This window comes from Lagopus muta, chromosome 10, assembly GCF_023343835.1.
Source record: "Lagopus muta isolate bLagMut1 chromosome 10, bLagMut1 primary, whole genome shotgun sequence".
In the NCBI taxonomy this organism is placed as follows: domain Eukaryota; kingdom Metazoa; phylum Chordata; class Aves; order Galliformes; family Phasianidae; genus Lagopus; species Lagopus muta.
In genome coordinates, this window is record NC_064442.1 from 18359619 (window position 1) to 18377127 (window position 17509).

Below are 17509 nucleotides of genomic sequence, written 5' to 3' on the forward strand. Positions count from 1 at the left end.
CTTAATTAAGGTGAGCTGGCAACCCAGTCTGAATGTGGAAGCACTGTTTCTCATGCAAGTCTGGAAGGAAAATAAAGCCTGACATATCTCGACAGAAGGAGGGTAGTGATGAGATCTCAGGAGACCTGCCTTTGACTTTGTAAATAACCTTGATCACATCAGTTGATCCCAACTCCTGTCTACCTTGCAGAGTGTGAGTTCGCTGGGCCGGGTCACTAATACCACAGACAGTTAGTTGGTGAGCTAGGAGACTTTCAGCAGAAGCAAGAGGAGAGTGATAGGAAATGCAGTATATTTGTGCCCCATATCTATGGGTCCCCTAAGTTACCAGCTTGCTTTTGGATTTAGAGAGCCATGCTCACAGCTGTTTGCTATCAGCATGAAAATAAAACACCAGCTCAGATAGTATTTTCCCATTCAAGCACCTTTTTAAATACTCTCAACCCTCTGTTGACTACGTGAAGAGCAACCTACTTACCAACCATACCTCTAAACTTAGGGGACTTCTCCTGCCTCGAGGGCAATCTGGTAGCTATCTGCCACCAGACCATGCTGCTGACAGAAAACAGTTCCAGAATGTCATCAGTCCAGAGTCTTCCAGAATCTGTCCCTGTCACAGCTGTCAGCTCCAGCAGGGCACTGAGAATTGAATGCAGAAGCTTTGGCTCCAGATGCAAGCACTCCTGCCACTTGAGGAGAAGGCGGCTCTGGCTTCAGTCTGCAGCAATAAGTAACAACCATTGTGCTTCAGAATTGCACAGTTTTACACCCTTTCATGGCAATTTGTAATGTTTGACTTTTTTTTTTTTTTTCTTTTTTTTTCTGCAGAGCTCTGTAGAGTCACATAAATGTGAGAAGTGAGAGAGGAGCATCATAAACTTAGTTTATTTCAAGTTTTGCTTAACGATCATAAGATTAATCAGATAACATTACTCACTGTGTGCCATTTGACCCAGTTAGGGGTTTGTTAGATGGTAATAAGATGGGAATAAGACAACAGACCCAGCTAACCACCCCATACAAAGAGCTCTGTGCTGATAAAATTAATATCCCTTTCCACATGGCACCTTCCTTTAATGAGCCCCTATGTACAGGTTTAACTCCAAATAGGCTTGTGGGGAACAAAGGGAGAAGGGAGTATTGTTGTACATTAACTGTATTTCAGGTGATAGAGCTTTCACAAGACAGACACAGACTTCATTATGCAGGTGGGTGCTGCCTTATCACGGTGTAAGAGCACACGTATGGCAACTTCTGCGGCGCAGTTCATCAGGAACCACACATCCACTTTGTAAGTGTTTACACAGGCAGGCTCTCAGGAGGGTTAACGTGAATTACCTTCTAGAGCAGATTTGTTAAGTGCCCTGAACTCCTCTGTGGATGCTCTTACACAGAGTCAAGCTGCTGAGATCCAGCTGGCTTTGCCTTGCTTCTGGGAGCTGCTCAGTTCTGAGCAGAACTTCATGTGGCGGTTTGTGCAGTTCAGCGTGGGGTGACCTACATTTGGGAGGAAGCTGGGCTCAAACGGGGGAACAGCACATACATGGGGAGTCGAGAATTATTTTGAAACCTCTCTTCCAGCTGATTTCCCTGTTTATGCAGACCCAAAGACAGTGGTGCAGTGAGACCTTGCAGCCAGTGCAGCGCCAGTGCAGCACTCCCCAGGGCACAGAAACAGCTGGGGCAAGGGAGGGCAGAGACCACCTCCATCCCTGCACTGTGCCATGGGCTGTGCTGCTGGCTGCGACCCGAGCAGAGTGCTCTGAACCCAGCTGTGTGAGTAACAAGAGGAGAAGAAGTAACCAGAGTAGCAGGGGGCAGCCACTTTGACAGCAGGCCGGGGCATAAGCCAGCCTAATAAAGTGAGATTATTTCAAATGCATGCAAATTCAAAAAGCGATTCAGTGACCTGAATTCTTAAACTGCAGCCAGCAGACTTAGAACTGAAAAGAGAAATGAACAGAAAGCTACAGCTAATTTCCCCTGTGCCTGTGCAGAATTTCAACAACAGAAAGCTAATTTTGATTATTTGATAGAAGAATTATTGTTGAGTGCTGGCTCTTTTAATGAAATTGCATGAGCCTTTCTCCCCGTTCTTTTGTATGCTATCTACAGCCAAGGAAAATCTGACTTTGCAATTCTTTATTAAGGGAGCAACATCTATTAGCTTAGTTTCCACAATTTCACATGCCCTCCTCCACAAAGCACCAGTAGCTTTGTTACAAACACGTCTTAGGCTCCGAAGATCTTTTTTTCTCCTGCATTTTGTCCATTGTTGCAGTGAGGAATTTATTTTTGTCTGACCACTGGATAAAACATACTGTGCTAAGAGCTGTAACAAGAGAACAAAAAAGTCAGTTCTGGGGGTCCTTTAGTGCTTTAACTGTGCTCCTGAAGTTGTCCCCACCACGGGTTGTCACCCAACACATGCCCTGCAGGAGGGGAGCAGAGTCTTGCCCCATGACACAAGTAAGGCAGCTTCTCTCACCTCAGTAGAAAGGTAAGGGGCCAGAGTAAAGGATAGCCAGGAGTGAAGAAATAAGGAGACAGAGGACTGGAAACAGCAGGTTGGCTCAGCCATGGAAGAGGCTGCTGGAAGACAAGACAAGTGCCTTTACTCTTTAAGAGATAACTTGGCCTCTGCTTCCAAGTCTTGCCTGGAGTCCTGCACTGGACAAAGCTGTTCCTGTGTGCATCCCTAGGTCTGCTGAGGTTAGGGAACTTCTTTCCAAGAGCTCGTGTTAGCGCAGGTTATGACTTTGGGTGAAGAGAATCTGAGCTTCTAGAATGTCCATGGGCGTATTAAACAGATTAAATGCTCTGAGGCAGAATCTGCTTAGAGAAATGTAACTGCCTGCTCCATGAGAAGCACAAAGCAGCATATGGCAGGGAAAGGTAAAAGCAGTGCTTTTCTCCTGTAAAAGCAGATGAGACTTCCGGAGACAGATGTGTGACAGTGTTCATGCAGCAGCCCTTCACCTCAGAAGACCTGGGTTCAGATCTGAGCGGGGCTTTGCAACCAGAGTGCAAAGATGTGATCCAACCAGGAAAAGAAAAAGAGTCTCTTCAAAAAAGGCACATTTTCCTGTAAGGGAAACCTGAAAACTTCAAGTCTCAGGTTGGCCTGGGTATGCCAATGGTCTCCAGAGGAAACATTCCTTACATTTTGACATATCCAAAACAAAATTTTTACTGAATTTCCAGTTCATGGAATATGTCAACAACATGCCACAAATTCAAATCGCAACTTTCTTCACAATCTCATTAAATTCATCTTGGAAGCTGAGGAGAGATGCATGGGTGGGCTGTTTGTTTTGTTACCTTAGACTCTACTCAGCACTTAATTCCTGTGGGATAAACTGTGCGGAAGGAGAAACTCCTGTAACATAATGGCTCTGTGCTCCTATGATGAGGGAAGCAGGAGTCCCTTGCTCCCTCCCAGTGAAGCCTCTCACTGGTTTAGCAAGAACACAGGGCTGTCTTGTGGTTCACTAAGCGTAGCAGTGAGTTGCAGGACACCACTTTAATCAGGGTGACACAGAGCCAAACTAATCAGCACTTCAGTTCTTTGATTGCTGACTTTTCTGCTCTCCTTTTGAGGCAGGTGCAGTGACAATAAATCCGGAGGGGGAAAAACAAATTTGGAATTGAAGCAAATTGGTAAATAAGATGGGGAGCAGAAATAATCTCAGAACCATCATTTGGAGCAAATTCACTTCGACTGCCTCATTCTGCTGCTGGTGTGTATTTTGTGCAGGACTTGAGTCAGGCCTGCCAGGAAAATGCTTTATCCCAGCAGGGCGCTGCTGTGTGCATGTTGTAATCTGGTGCTGGCTGAAAGGAGGGCTTTTCTCAGTAGCAACTGATCAGGCTTGTATCGGGGGGTGGAAGCTACATGTGAGTGATGCAATTAATTAGAACGGTGGAAGCAATTAATTTTTCAATCCGCTAACCAGTTTTTGGAAAATGATTTTGAAAACTTCCTTTTTCCCTTCAGTAATTGAAGGAACATTTTCAGTAATTTTCTGCAGCAGAAATTTGAGTCTCTTGGCAAAACAGAAAAGGAAAAATTAATGTAATGAAACAGTTAATAAATTCAAGTTGCGCTCAGGAAAACGGTAAAATGCGATTTCAATGGAAAACCGAGACATCCTGTTTAAAAATTAACCAAAATAAACATTCCAAGGTTTTTGCTGGAGTTGTTTTACCAATTTGACACAAATTGAGCTTTGATCAACTCATTTTCCAGTAAGAAGCGTGTGCGTTTGGAAAATGTGAACATACTCTGCATTGAGTGCCCTGCCAAGGAAACCAGCCTCTGCTGCTGGAGCTCCAGTTATGAAAACATCGGTCCTCTCAATTCATCCGTGCTGCTCTGATTAACATCACTATGGGTCTCGTTTGAATTGAGGGCAGCGCTGGAAATTGCAGGCTATTGAAGCACAGACAAGCAAATCAGAAGCCAAAGACAGGTGACATGGAATTAAAAGCGCGAGACGAGGTGCGAGGATGGAAGCAGAGCAGTTGCTGGTGTTGAGCTTTTCAGAAAGCTGCGCTGCTGTTCCTCCTCTTCAGCCCGGTTCTTCTTCGGTCTGTTATCAAGAGAGCCGGGGCAGTTTTTTGCCTGTCTGGTTTGAACTCAGCATGCCGTCTCCCATCCACATCCTGACCTTGCAGTTGTGCAAGCTAGCTGCAGATTGCCCATGCTGCGATTTGTACCTTCAGATCCAGAAAGCAAATGATTACAAACCTGCAGTCTGAATGGTTCTTTATCTCAAGTGCCAGCCAGACTTTCTCTGGCCTTGGCATTTTATTTAAATGGGTTGCTCTTTTTCCCCAGAGTTGGAACAGTGAGCGTTTCTGTTTCTGTTTAAGCAGCTCTTTGTGATCTAATTTGTTTGGGAGCAGGTTTGTGATTCTAGAAGCTGCTGCCTGGAAAGCACCGTGTGTGTATGGTGTGACCTTCCACTTCATTCACTGCAAAGCTGCTCTGAATTTTAAAGGTGACATTCATACTCCTCTGGGGTGACAGGCTACCTGAATGGCAAGTGGAATCGGGCTCTGTTAGGGGATATCTGCTGCTGGCTGTTCGAGCATGCTGCACAGTGAACCCCATTTGCACACATGTCCTACACAAGCGCTTCCAGTGCAGTCTCTCGAGCCCCTGTAATGACATTAGGAGCTCTGATTGCTGTTTACCTTGAGGATTGTGTCTTTGCAAGGCTGCTGTCTTTCTCTAGGATGTGTGCCTGTCCGTATGCCTTACTGTTTTTTTGGAGGGAGTCATCAGCAGGAGGGAACACACTAAAACGTCAGGCATCCCATAGCGCTACACGCAGCAGGCAGGTCCCAAACACACGGGTTGAAGCCCAGAAAGAAAATCCCGTCAGCATTTCAATGTGGTTTTATGCTGCAGTTCAGCCCACTGGAAGGGCTGACCAGGAACCTGTAGCTTTCAGGCTTCACCCGCTCTGAACAATTGCAGAGCACTTTTGCATAGCATATGTAGAGGGATAAACTCTTCATTTTAAAAAGTACAGTGAAGGGAAAACCTGTGACATGTTCTGCCAATGCTTAACTACAATTCCTATTAGATTGTTCCTTATCTATTTTTTTTTCTGGGCTTGTCTAAGATCACAGTATCTGTTAGGTGTTTCTGTAGCTGAAGGGAACAGTTCTTATCAGCTTCCATTATCTGTGAAGCTCCTTATATATCAGCATCAATTCGCCTCTTCTCTGAGAAAAGAACTTACCCACAGTTGTTTTACAAGCCTTGTTTGTGGATATTTTCTGCATCTCTTCAAGCTTTGTAGCTAGACTCTAGAACTAAAACACTGCAGTATACACTTTAATGCTTTCCTAGCATTAAACCTGGTAGTGGCAAGTATCTTCCTTGTACTTTATAATTATCTCCTTACTTCTCCAATTGCTCCACCTTTTCCCCCTGATAGGTTTGGAACTCAGCTAGTTACGTTCAAGCTTCCCTCATTTCAGAGTTGCTTTCTAGGACGCCAGAATTCAGTTGCACTCTTCTGAATGTTGCTCAAGTCCTTTGCTGCCAGATGTTTTATTTTGACCACAGTAAGAGGTGCATCTTCCAGCTGTAAGTCTTTTACCTGATACAGATAGAAAATTTGCATCAGAGAGTGAAAAAAATCTAACAGTCTGGGTGTCATCAATACACAGCTTTTAAACAGGGATTAAAGTAGGCCCTTCTAGATCCTAGCATCTGGCAAGGTGCTGTCTGCTTGTCCTGGTCCTGTGCAGGATGTAGAGGAGATCAGAACCAGCAGAAATGACATCTGAATCCAAGCAGTTTTACAAATGGGCGCGGGGCCTGAGGATAAGAGGAGTTAATTCAGCTTTTGATCTGATCCCGGTTGGCTAGTGCCTCATCTGGGGTCACCCTTCTCTATGCACCCCCAAGCTTCAGCTGCAGAAATGAGCTGCATGCATGCAAACAGTCAGACCAGGAGGCATATTTGCATGCGTGCACGCAACTTGCTAGGCTGGGCCCTTTATTAAGGGTATTTTCAAACAGCTTCAGTTAACAAAGGTGAAAAGGAAGCCCATAGGAAGGTGCTATCAAACTGGCACATGCTGTTAGGAGAGAGGACTCCTGAAAAGGCGAGAGGATCTAACCCACACCAGTTTTGTAAGTAAATCATTCAAACCAGCGTATACCAACACCTTGTAAATCAATGCTGGCACAGTTAACAGTGCACAGACTGTTATGAGAACACAGATACAAAAGCTGTTAAACAGAGTGCATAACCATGTCAGAAATCCTGTCCTTTGAGAAGGCATTTGCACTCTGGTGAAAGGGCATTGCTGGCAGCATCTCATCCCTTGCTGCAGTCCAGGGGAGTTCATCCCTGCAGTGCCAGGTGCACACTCAGGCCAGGCAAACTCATTACGCCACATTTTCCAGCCCATTGAAAAGGCAAAGTGCTGAGCTAATATTTTGCTGCAGGCTACAAAGTCCAGCTGGAACATGAAATTTGCTAGCCTGCAGTTTCCAGAAAGTTGGGGCTAGAAGGGCATGGCCAAATAAGATGGTAGCTGTGTGTCTGAGGGCTTTCACTTGGGCCAGCATGTAAAGTTCTCCTGTCCCTTCTTCATAAAGAGATTTCATTTCAGCTAGAACAAAATGATTGACTTCAGAGCAAACAAGATGCATAAGATATAGGAGAAAAAGATATCTCTAGGGAGTAGCTGAAGACTTAGGAGACTTCAGTGAACTTGCATTTTTGAGGTGTAGCTTTTCAAACACAAGAATTACAGTCTTGTTTTTCTGCTCTTTTTCTATAAATGGACATTTAGATGCCAGGTAAGTAACTTGTGGGTTCATAAGCTTTGCTGCCAGTCTGCCCCACTTCTAAAAACTGACTCTACTGTCTAAGACTGTGTTCTCTGGATCTCAGAGTCTGCTGATCATACCACAAAAGCAGAAGATATAATGTTTATCATCTTGTTGCTGGAGCACAGAGACTGTACCCAGATCCCATAATGACAGCGGAGACGGTGCCAACAATTTGAGGAAGCTCTGGCAGGAAGCCTCCCCTGCTTTGACATACGAGAATGACTCTTTCTCTCTCCACTTTCTCCACAGGTAAGAAAAATTCCATTCTGCTGCATAAAGTCCAGCATGACCTCAATTCGGGGGTTTTCAACTACCAAGAGAATGAGATCATCCAGCAGATCGTGCAGCACGACAGGGAGATGGCACACTGTGCTCACAACGTCCAGGCTGCCGCCGCTGCTGCTGCCGCCGCATCCACCCCCACCCCCGTCATTTGGACCCCGCTCATCCAGGCCCCCCTGCAAGCCGCAGCCGCCACCACTTCCGTTGCTATCGCCCTGACCCACCACCCGCGCCTCCCGACAGCCATCTTCCGTCCCCCCGTGTCCGTCTTGGGTTCCTTGGGACAGCAGTCCAGCCAGACCCCGAGACAGCTGAAAAGGCTTCAGTCCCTGATCCCGTCGACCGGGCCTTCCGCCGTTGGCTCTCCCTCGAGTACCCCATCCCAGCTGCACACCCCGGGAGCAGAAACCCCTTCGTCCTCTTCCTACCACATCCAGCAGCTCGCTGGGTATTCGGCCGCTGCCGGCTTGGGGCAGTTCCAGGTGGGATCCCCTCCCGCGGGCTCTGGGCAGCAGGGACTGAGCGGTGCGTCCTCAGCGGGGCTGAGCCAGCTGCAGCGGGCGCCTTCTGGCTCACCCCTGGGGACGGCTCAGCCCCTACAGCAGCAGCAGCTGCAGCGGCAGCCCTCCCTTTCCAGCGGCGGATTTGGGCACTTCCAGCAGGCCGCAGCCAGCTCTCCATCCACGTCGCTCACCCAGCTCTCATCCAATTCCCCCCCCAGCCTCCTCAACCAATTCCAGCCCGCCACAAGACCGCTGCAGGGGGGACAGTTGCAGCAGCTCTCAGGCAGTGGAACTCCGGGGGGAATTAATCACTTCCAGCCCCCTCCTTCTTCCAACTCTCCATCCTCCAGCCTAAGCCAGCTGGCACAGGCCTCTGGCGGGCCGTCCTCGGGCCTTTGCCAAACACAGCCAAGTGCATTAGGATCTTTAACTGGAACGATAGCCCAGCTCCACCAAGAACGATCCCCCTTTGCCTCCGCGTCTCCTCTACAGCAGCCTGGCGTCGCCTCTCCCTGTTACACCCCTTCTGGCCTTAGTCCTCCTACTCAGAGCCCAGTGGCAACGAGAACTTTTCAGTGCGGCCCGCTCGGGGCCTCGGGCTCTCACGGCTCTCTGCTCCTGCCTCAGACCGCCAGCCCACCTCCGCAGATCCTGCAGTCCAAGAGCACGCCGCCCGTGCCGCCGGGACGCTTGAACCAGGACATCAAGTTGATTTCTGCTTCCCAGCCATCCTTGCCCCAAGAGCTGGCTCAGACACTGAGCCAAAGTTCTCATTCCTCTAGAGAATCTGTTTCCAGCTTCTCTCCTTTTCCCGGAGGAGGGACTGGACTTCTCGGGAAGCCTTGTAGCTCAATTCCTGGCCGTGTGACTTTACCACGTCAGATGTCCTCAGGTTCTTTACCGCACCCGCTGGTGTTTGGGGCCGGCGCTGCAGGCACCGCTTCTCTGACTGCTGGTGGGCGGAAAGAGTCCATAGTGCTCACAGGGGATCTGGAGCCTGTCAGATCCAAACTGCCCTCCAATTTGTGAGGACTCCTTCCGAGAGCTGGTCATGTCAGCCGTGCAGTTCGGTTCCTGATTAGACTTTCATGAATCATTTTTTGCCTTTTTTATTTTTCCCTCTTCCCCCCCCCCCTCCCCCCCCTCCATTTCTTTTGTTTAGGTTTAACTGTGATTAGAAACAAACAAGCAAACAAACAAACAAAAAAAACACATGGAAAAATGACAAAAAAAAAGAAGATAACCAGGTATTCTTAGAGCTATAGATTTTTGGTCACTTGATTTTATAGAATATTTTAATACATGGAACAAAAGGATACGAGCAAATTTAATCCAACGAGGTAACGCACAGACAGGGCGTGTGCCTGAGCTGGAACACGTGAATGATCAGCCATAGAAGCCACCAAAAAAGGTTTTCCTGTTGAGACAGTGATCCAAGGTTGACGTGGGCCGTAGAAAGGAACATGAGGCCGGCCCGTAGCTGGTGTTTTTGGAACAGCTGTTGTTGGCCACCAGCTGTGGGGGGGGAACTCGATGGCTCAGTGTGTGCATCGGGAAGTGTCACCTCCTCAGGTCTCTCCTGCGATCTGCAGGTTGCAGAGGAAGCAAGAAGAGAGGTGAGTTTCGTTCATGCAGTCCCCTCTAGCAATATCAGATGGGCTGAGTTTCTGTGTGGACTCCATCTGAAGAAGATAACCAGGAGATGGACGGACTTGACTTCAGATGCTTGTCTCATTCCGCTGATGCTCTAATGTGGGTTGTGGGAGAAGTCCTGTCTCTGCCACCACACCAGGCAGCTGTTCTCAGCAGAACAGCCCCAGCCTCACTCCACGGCTGGAAGCCTGCATGCTGCCTTCCAGGTTGGGGCATGCAAAGCAAGGGGAGGGGTGAAGAAAGAGACAGCACTTTAACCTTCCCTCTCTCCGTTTTAATGTCTCAGTGTCCATGGGCTGACTGCTTTGAAGAGAACTGGTTAGGGTAAGATTGCAAGGTGGGCTGCAGCCACCCCAGCCCTCTTCTTCCTTAGCCCAGGGGAGTTTGAGCTTGGAGGCACTGAGGGCAATACCAGTGCCCAGCCAAGAATCCTCCAGATTTGCAAATACGTTTGTACCATTAAAACAAATTAAACCAGAAATCTGGCCAGCCATGGTCCGTGCTTCTCCTCTGATGGGGGAATTGAAATCTTTTGCTTGATTTCACCAGCAATAACAGCCTGCACCTGATTGGCGTTGGTCTCGCCCTGCAGTTGCAGCATCACTGGACACATCTGGGGGCTGGCAGGCACCTTGAGCTGGAATTTTTGGGCTCTCCTGATTTAAGACAGTCAAAACGGGTTGAAGACAGGAAGGTGCCTTTGGGTGCACTCAGCAGTGAGAAGCTACAGCCTTTACCTCTAGAGCAAATGTCTCCTTTTCGCTCTTTTTGTTTTCCTTTCAATTCTTTCTTTCTCTTTTGTTCTTCCCAAGGCCAAGAGGTGTCTCCAGCCGCCTCAGTGTAAACAGTCAGGTGCTCAACTTTTCTAACTCCTGTTAGAAACACTTGTCCAGCTCCCCTCTGTTCTCAGCTATCTTGGAGTCCCTCCAGCCCACAGAGGGAAAGCAGACCTTCCTGCAGCAGTGCCAAAAAATATATCACAGTAACGATACAGGCCCACACAACCCCTCATCTTACCTCCTCTCCCCAAAAACACTGGCTGACAGTTGATTTTTATACCGAATTGTTTGCAAAACTCTTGACACGTGCCTGTATCTTGAATGTTGCTGCAGGCATTACTGGGCACTCCTGCTTCAACGTGCTTTGGTGGCTCAGAATTCAGATGTAATCAGCTTTGGTCTTCCTTAAAGGGTCAGGGGAACTCTAGAAATGTTTTTTTCTACTAGCTACATACGATTATGTATGTGTGAGTGTGTGTGGCGGGAGGGGAGTGTGAGTGTTTGTGTGTGTGTATAGATTTTTATATATATATCTATATATACACACATGCTTTTATATATATGTAGTGTACAGTCATACACATACGTAGCCTATTTATGCACATGTGTAAGCAGCACACACACACACACACATATTTATATATATATATATATATATCCTAGTTTTAAAATACATGTCTGTTTTGACCCTCCTGTAGGACTGATTGGCAGGAGATAATTATAACACGTAGATCCTGCTTTTCCAAAATATGTACACGCTCATCTTGAAAGAGAATCAGATTGATGGAATTGAAGCAGACTCACAGATCCTCTCATAGTTTCAGAGGTATGAGTTCCTAGAGGAAGACTCACAATATCCTTTTAAGTATTCTGTTTGTTTTAACAACCTTTTTCCCCATATACTAGAGGGCCCCCTAGAACAAACATCTCGAGAGGTTGGGAGCTAAGCTGTTTGGGTCTGGGGAATCTAGTACAAGCAAGTGGGAAAGGTCTTCAGCCCAGCGATGCCAAGCCCTCATGGATGACTGTCCTGTGACTGCTGCATAGGTACTTGAATCTCAACAACCCCTGTGGACACTCAGACAAATGGAGGGGCACAGAAACACCCTGAGGGCTGTCTCTGGTAGCCGTGCGTTCCATCCACCAGTCCGGTGAACATCCTTTGTTCAGTTGGGTTCCTTTGCTTGAATTTTCACGGGGGTCTTGTTTGATTTTCCAGTTCTTAGTGGTGCAGTAGCCAATATTGAGTTACTCCGACTGGACCCCAGTCAACACTAGGCTTGTCTCAGTAGGTGGAACTATATTAATTATTATTGTTATTTTTTGTTTTATTTTGGGGGTTGGGGAGGGAGGGAGGGAAGAGTTCAAAGGGTGGGGTTTGCAATATAAAACACAATAAAAACCTTAGTAAATAAAAAAGTAAAAAATCCATCTCTCTGACTTGCTGTCTGCTTTAAGTGTGAAAATTCAGGCAACATGAAATTTAAAGAAGAAAAAAGCCTCGTGTGGAATTGCAGCCCTCTCTGTCCTATTGGAGAGAGACCAAGGAATTTTCTCACTTCCTGTCTGTGTTTTCGTGCTGTTTTCACAACTTCAGTGGTGTTTACCAGCTGCCACCTCTCCACCTCAAACGTTCCTGTGCAAAGTAAGCCATTGACTGTAACGTTTCTAAGCTTTTCAACAGTGTGAAGGAGCAACCTGGCAGTTGTTTTGCTAAACATGTATGAAATTCATTCATGTTACTGACAGGTCTGGAATCTCTGGCTGATTTTGTGATCCCTAGAGAAGAGCTTAAGGAGCTTTACTGCAGGATGCAGAAGTTAACAGCTTGGAATAGGGACTATCACAAGGAGCAGACAAAAAAACTGGATAAAGAAAGCACCACTTCCAGGTCTCAAGCAATGCTGGATGATGATGCCAGGGTCAGGACCTGAGGTATTTTTGGAAGGTAAAAGTAGCCTCAACCCTTAGCTTTCATTGAGATCCTTTTTGAGTCTTTGTCCAAACCCAGTCTAGAAAATGTGCTCAAAATCGGTTATGTGGGTCAATAACTCACACAAGGCCTCATGCTCTTTCTTCAGTGCCAAGAAAACATACAGCAGAGCAGCCCAGCTGCTGGAGTCTGCCCTACTGCCCATGGCACTGAAATGCAGCTGGACATCAGGCTCCCTGCACCCTCCCAATAGGCTCACATTCATTTTACCTTCCCTAAAATCTCGTTTCCTTGGTACCTTCTCATCCAGTGGTTGTGTTTAGCCCAAAGGCTGTAAATGAAGTCAATGTTTTGCAGAGAAGGATGCTCAGACACTCACACTTCCACTCATGTGGTGCAGCAAAGGCACAGTCAAAGCAGGATGCTCCTCTTCTCTCCTGCATCTGGTACAGGAAAATTGGAGACCCTTTTGATCTCCCTCTATCAATTCCCTGACCTTGTCTGCATGTAATTGAGCAGCACTGGTGAAGAAAGAGCAAACCAAACATTTTCATCAAAAAATGCCCTTATGCCATTCCCTTGAAACCAGATGGCTCTACCCCAGAAGGTCAGTTGTCCTGGAGCTGCCCTGAATGAAGTGGAGCAAGTAAAACACTTTGTTTTGCCTTTCTGAGGGCAGAGCAGGTTACAGTAACACAACAGCATCATGGTCCTCACAGAAAGTCAGGCGCTGGAGGTGTCAGTGGCATGGCTTGGCTAATGAGGCTGATGTTTGCCTCAAGCAAACACAGGCAGTAGCCGTGTCACTGCTCCTGGCCAGTGTGGGTGATGATGGGTGATGTGGATGGATCAGACAGCTTTTCCCTGAACAAAGTCTGGTTCCACTGTCTGTAGTGATTTAAGAATCCTAAGTTGTTCAGCAGCGCACTTGGAAGGGCTTGACTGGTTTAGCATTTGCACTGATGCTTCCTTATCTTACTGACGGGTCTCAAGACTGTGCTGGGATTTCATGATATGCACTGGCTGTCAGGAACAAACTGTTCAGGTACCAGAGCCAAGTCACCCTTCCACCAACAGGGCAGTCTTTTCACCTCCTCTTTACTGCTGCCTCCATTGCAGTGCCTTGTGAACACCCAGCCCGATGGCATGGGGGTTTAGTGCAGGAGAAGACGGGATCTTCATTTCTTGAGGTTTCTCCTTTTTCCCAGTAGCAGTTTGTCCAGGGCTGTGGCTGGGAATTTCAGCCTTGTCCCACAAACTCTCCCAAGCAAGTGCCTGCCCCACTCACCTTTCTTTCTGGGGAGCAGCAGGCAGTCACTGGTTATGGGACAGAGGTGAGGGATCCCAAATTTACACTTCCTTCATCCCAGGAGAGATCATAGGGACAATGAGAAGATTAGAGCAGCCCTTTTCTCAACAGTGCTTTCCTTCCTTTGCACCTTCCTGTGCCTTTGCACCAGCCAGCCTTGGCCAGGGAGAACAGTGATGACAAAGTCGCATTGAGAAGCAGGCTGAGGCTCAGCACGTGGAAATGAGGTTTCTCTTCCTCTTTGCAAGCCCTTTGCTGGTTGTTCCCACCAATGAGATGATGAGGTTTGTTGGGCACAAAAAGGTGGACCAACCTAACAGGACCTCAGCAGACCTCTTTGCTCAACATTGTCCTCCAGCCATAACCATTGCAGGAGAACCCCTCTCCCAAGCAATGTGCCTCCAGAAAGCCTGGAGATGGGGTTGTGCAGCAAACAGCTGAGTACTTTTTTCACTCTCTCTCTGGTGCTGCAGTTCTGAGGACCTTCCTTGGCCCAAAAAGCTGACCAGGAGCTTCTGCTTCCCATAGGTGAGGGCAGTGCTGTAGCTTCACCACTGCTGAGCTGGAGACAGCAGCTGCTGGCATCAGTGTGGGCCCAGGTCCTGATGAGACAGGAGCTTTCCTCTTGGAGGTAATTCTCCCTGCCCAGCACTGCTGGATAGCAGCCACCTCTGCAAGCCCTTGATAGGTTCACCCAGAAGAGGGAAGAAAAGAGGCTAAGCCTTGGCAGGACACTCCATGCCAGGCCGTAGGGCACTGCTGCAGAAGGTGGGATGGCTGTTCTTTGGCTGCATCTCCCATGGATATTGAAGCCAAACAAAGCCTTGCCAAGTTGGACCAAAGTGGAGAAGCTGGCATACACTGAAGTCCTGGCCTTGAGGCTCAGCTGAGCACCACTTCTTTTTGCTGGGGATCTGCTTGTTGATGCACCTTCAGACAGACCCCCGGTGCTTAGTGAGGCACCTTCCCACAGATCCCCTCCCATCTGTTGCCTTTTTCCCTGCCGGTGAAAAAGAGGAGGTGAATTTTCACCCACGTATAATATTGTAGTAGAAATGCTAAGTCACGGCCTGAAGGAGTGATTGAGCACCTGGTGGGAAGGCAGGGCCAACCCAGGCGAACACAGGTGCACGCAATCCACCTGAGTGACTGGAAAGGGTGGATCCACCCCTTCCCAGGCCTCATTTAAGGGTTGGCAGTAGTAGTAAGAATATCTCTTGTTGGGGATTCCTGCCTACTTGTAACCTTCTGAAGGTAAGCAGCTCTTTTCCTTCATTTCTCCATCTGTGGCTGCTGCATTTGGGCTTGTTCTCATTTGCTGCAGTCGTGAACTTTGCCACCCTGCCATTATAGCATTACAAATATATGCGTTGGGTTTTGGCCTTTGAAGTAATTCCTTTTGTTTTTGCTTACAATTTCCAGCATGCTGAACGTCTGTCTGAGCTCTATTGTGTCTTAGGTCTTGGGTGTCCAACCTTGGTTTGCTAGGGCTGTGTGTATGTAGTAATGCCTCCTATTTACTTCCATGGAAATGGCAGCAGATACAAGTAACTCAATAATGCTGTTTGAGCAAATTCTCAGCAACAAGGCACTGCTTTTGACACAGTTACCACCACTAGCTGTGCCTTTTTGCCAACAGCGAACAGAAGCTGCGTGCTGCACTCATAAACACTTGTGCCAGTGGAGGTGACCCACTGCCTCTGGTGTCACTGCTAAAACTCACCACCTGCAGCCTCAGTGTGGGATGTCCATGTTTGGTCTCTACAAATGTTCAGTAAGCATTGATGAGTGTCAATGGGTGCCATTTTCTTTCTGCATAGAGGAATTCAATTGACACACTCCTGCTCTATCTGCACTTCCGTGTCAGATGCCAGTCTGTCAGTGCCCCTCTGCTGCCACCTGTCACACAGCAACAACATGGAATGGGACATGAGTGCAAAGTTCAACCTGCACTGCCATACCCCCAGCATCCACCTCTGACTTCATGAGCCAATGTTGTTAAACAGAAGGCACTACTTTTGGAGCAGCCCTCTTTAAATATATACTATATATTTAAAGTAACAAAACTTTTATTTTAATTTTAATAGTTCCTTAATTAAAATATATTTTAAAAGAGTAACAAAAGCATAAAGCTAGTGGGAAATTTGACTTTGTTTTTGTGAAAGTAATGCATCAGTTTGTTTTGGTGGCATTGCTGCAATTCTTATGAGTTCTCAAAGTGCTCAGTAGATATACATATTTTTAATGAAATCTTACACTTCTTGTGCTTCATCCTTCAAAATAGCTGTTTGCACACATACATAATGCCACAAAGTGATGCCAGGAGTAAGGAGTGCTGGGCTGCATGTGGGCTGTGTTGGCCATGTCTGCACTAAGTGGTGATACTCATGGGGCTGAGTATGGTACAATCTATCTGTGACAAAGGAAAAATCCTAACTAGGTTCTGCTGCTTACATTTGCAGGAAGGTAGATTGATTTAGTCTTTTTTAAACTCTCTTTAAGGAGGCATTGCAAACCAGCTGCCTTTCAGCCTCCAGCTACCAGCTGACCCTAATCACTGGTGATGACTGTTCTGCTCAGGTCCACCTGTAAGCAGGAACTTGATTAGAAAAGACACAGGCTGAAATCTTCCAGAAGAGGTGGCTGCTCTTTTGTATCAGGGGAGGAGAAGCAACAGCTTGATGGGTTGGAGTTGGGAGCCCAGTAAATGGCAGGCTCCCATAGAACTTCCCCTAGTGCCCTCTTGTGCCTGACTGGCCAACTGTCCACCCAATAATCCCCCCAGCACTGGCAATCTGGCTATGTGTACCCTAGAGGGAATGCCTGAAGCTGCTGGGCTGTGCTGGGCAGGAAGATGTTAACAGCATCTCAACACCTTCTCGTTTCTGGGAAGCTGCTCTCTATGGCTGTGCTGCAAATTAGACAGCTCTTCTGGGTCATTCCTTCCCTCCTCCTCCCCCTTTTGTTTTTTATACACCTGCTTCCTTCAGCTGTGATGGGAATGGCTGGGGCTCGCCCACACTCAGCTCTTCCCCTCCAGCTCCATGGCATGCAGAGCCAGCGTGGGTGGCTCACAGCAGGTCGCAGTCAGGGTCCTCCCCAGGCCTGCTGCTGGCTCCCTGCTGCCCCATCCACCCACACCATTCTCCTGCTGTGGCCAAGGGATGCTGTCAGCTCTGGCCCTGTGCACACCCATCACTGTCAGCTCCTCTCTGCAGAGGCTGGGCATGCATGCTGCTGGTCTGAGCCATGCCTGCAGCTCCTGGCTGTGCTGCCAGGCAGGACGGTGTCCCTGATAGGTTATTAACCTTTTCCATGCTGCTACAGGCCCCTCTTGCAACTCATTCAGGTCAGTATAAGATTTGTTCTCCAAAAGAGGCTGTGGTGGCAAAGAGATGATTTGGAAAGATGCTTAACCTGCAGCTTTTAATTTTTCTCTATGAAAAATGCTTGAGTGTGAGCATAACCCAGAGAAACATGTAGTGGGGCACATATGGAGATGCAGATGGCCCAGAGGCCAACAGAGAGGCTTGATACTGGTGTGTGGACACATGGTACGCGTGCACACACATGGTTTTCCTCCTCCAGTAAAACCACCTTACGGGGTTTGGTTCAATTAGTGTGAATCAGTCCTGGGAAATCAAGCTCCCTGAAAGCCCAGGAGGTACAAGCACTGAGAACACAGCA

General features: G+C 47.7%; 1 protein-coding gene across 4 annotated transcripts in view; it reads left to right on the forward strand.

Moving 5' to 3' along the window:
* HCN4 (hyperpolarization activated cyclic nucleotide gated potassium channel 4) overlaps positions 1-11911 on the forward strand; it is a 144762-nt gene extending 132851 nt beyond the window's left edge. For all 4 annotated transcript variants that reach the window (XM_048956124.1, XM_048956125.1, XM_048956122.1 and 1 more), the window contains one exon: positions 7613-11911. In XM_048956124.1, the coding sequence (XP_048812081.1) occupies positions 7613-9177 (1565 nt within the window). In that variant the 3' untranslated portion in view covers positions 9178-11911. The remainder of the gene's footprint in view (positions 1-7612) is intronic.
* The last annotated feature ends 5598 nt before the right edge of the window (positions 11912-17509 follow it).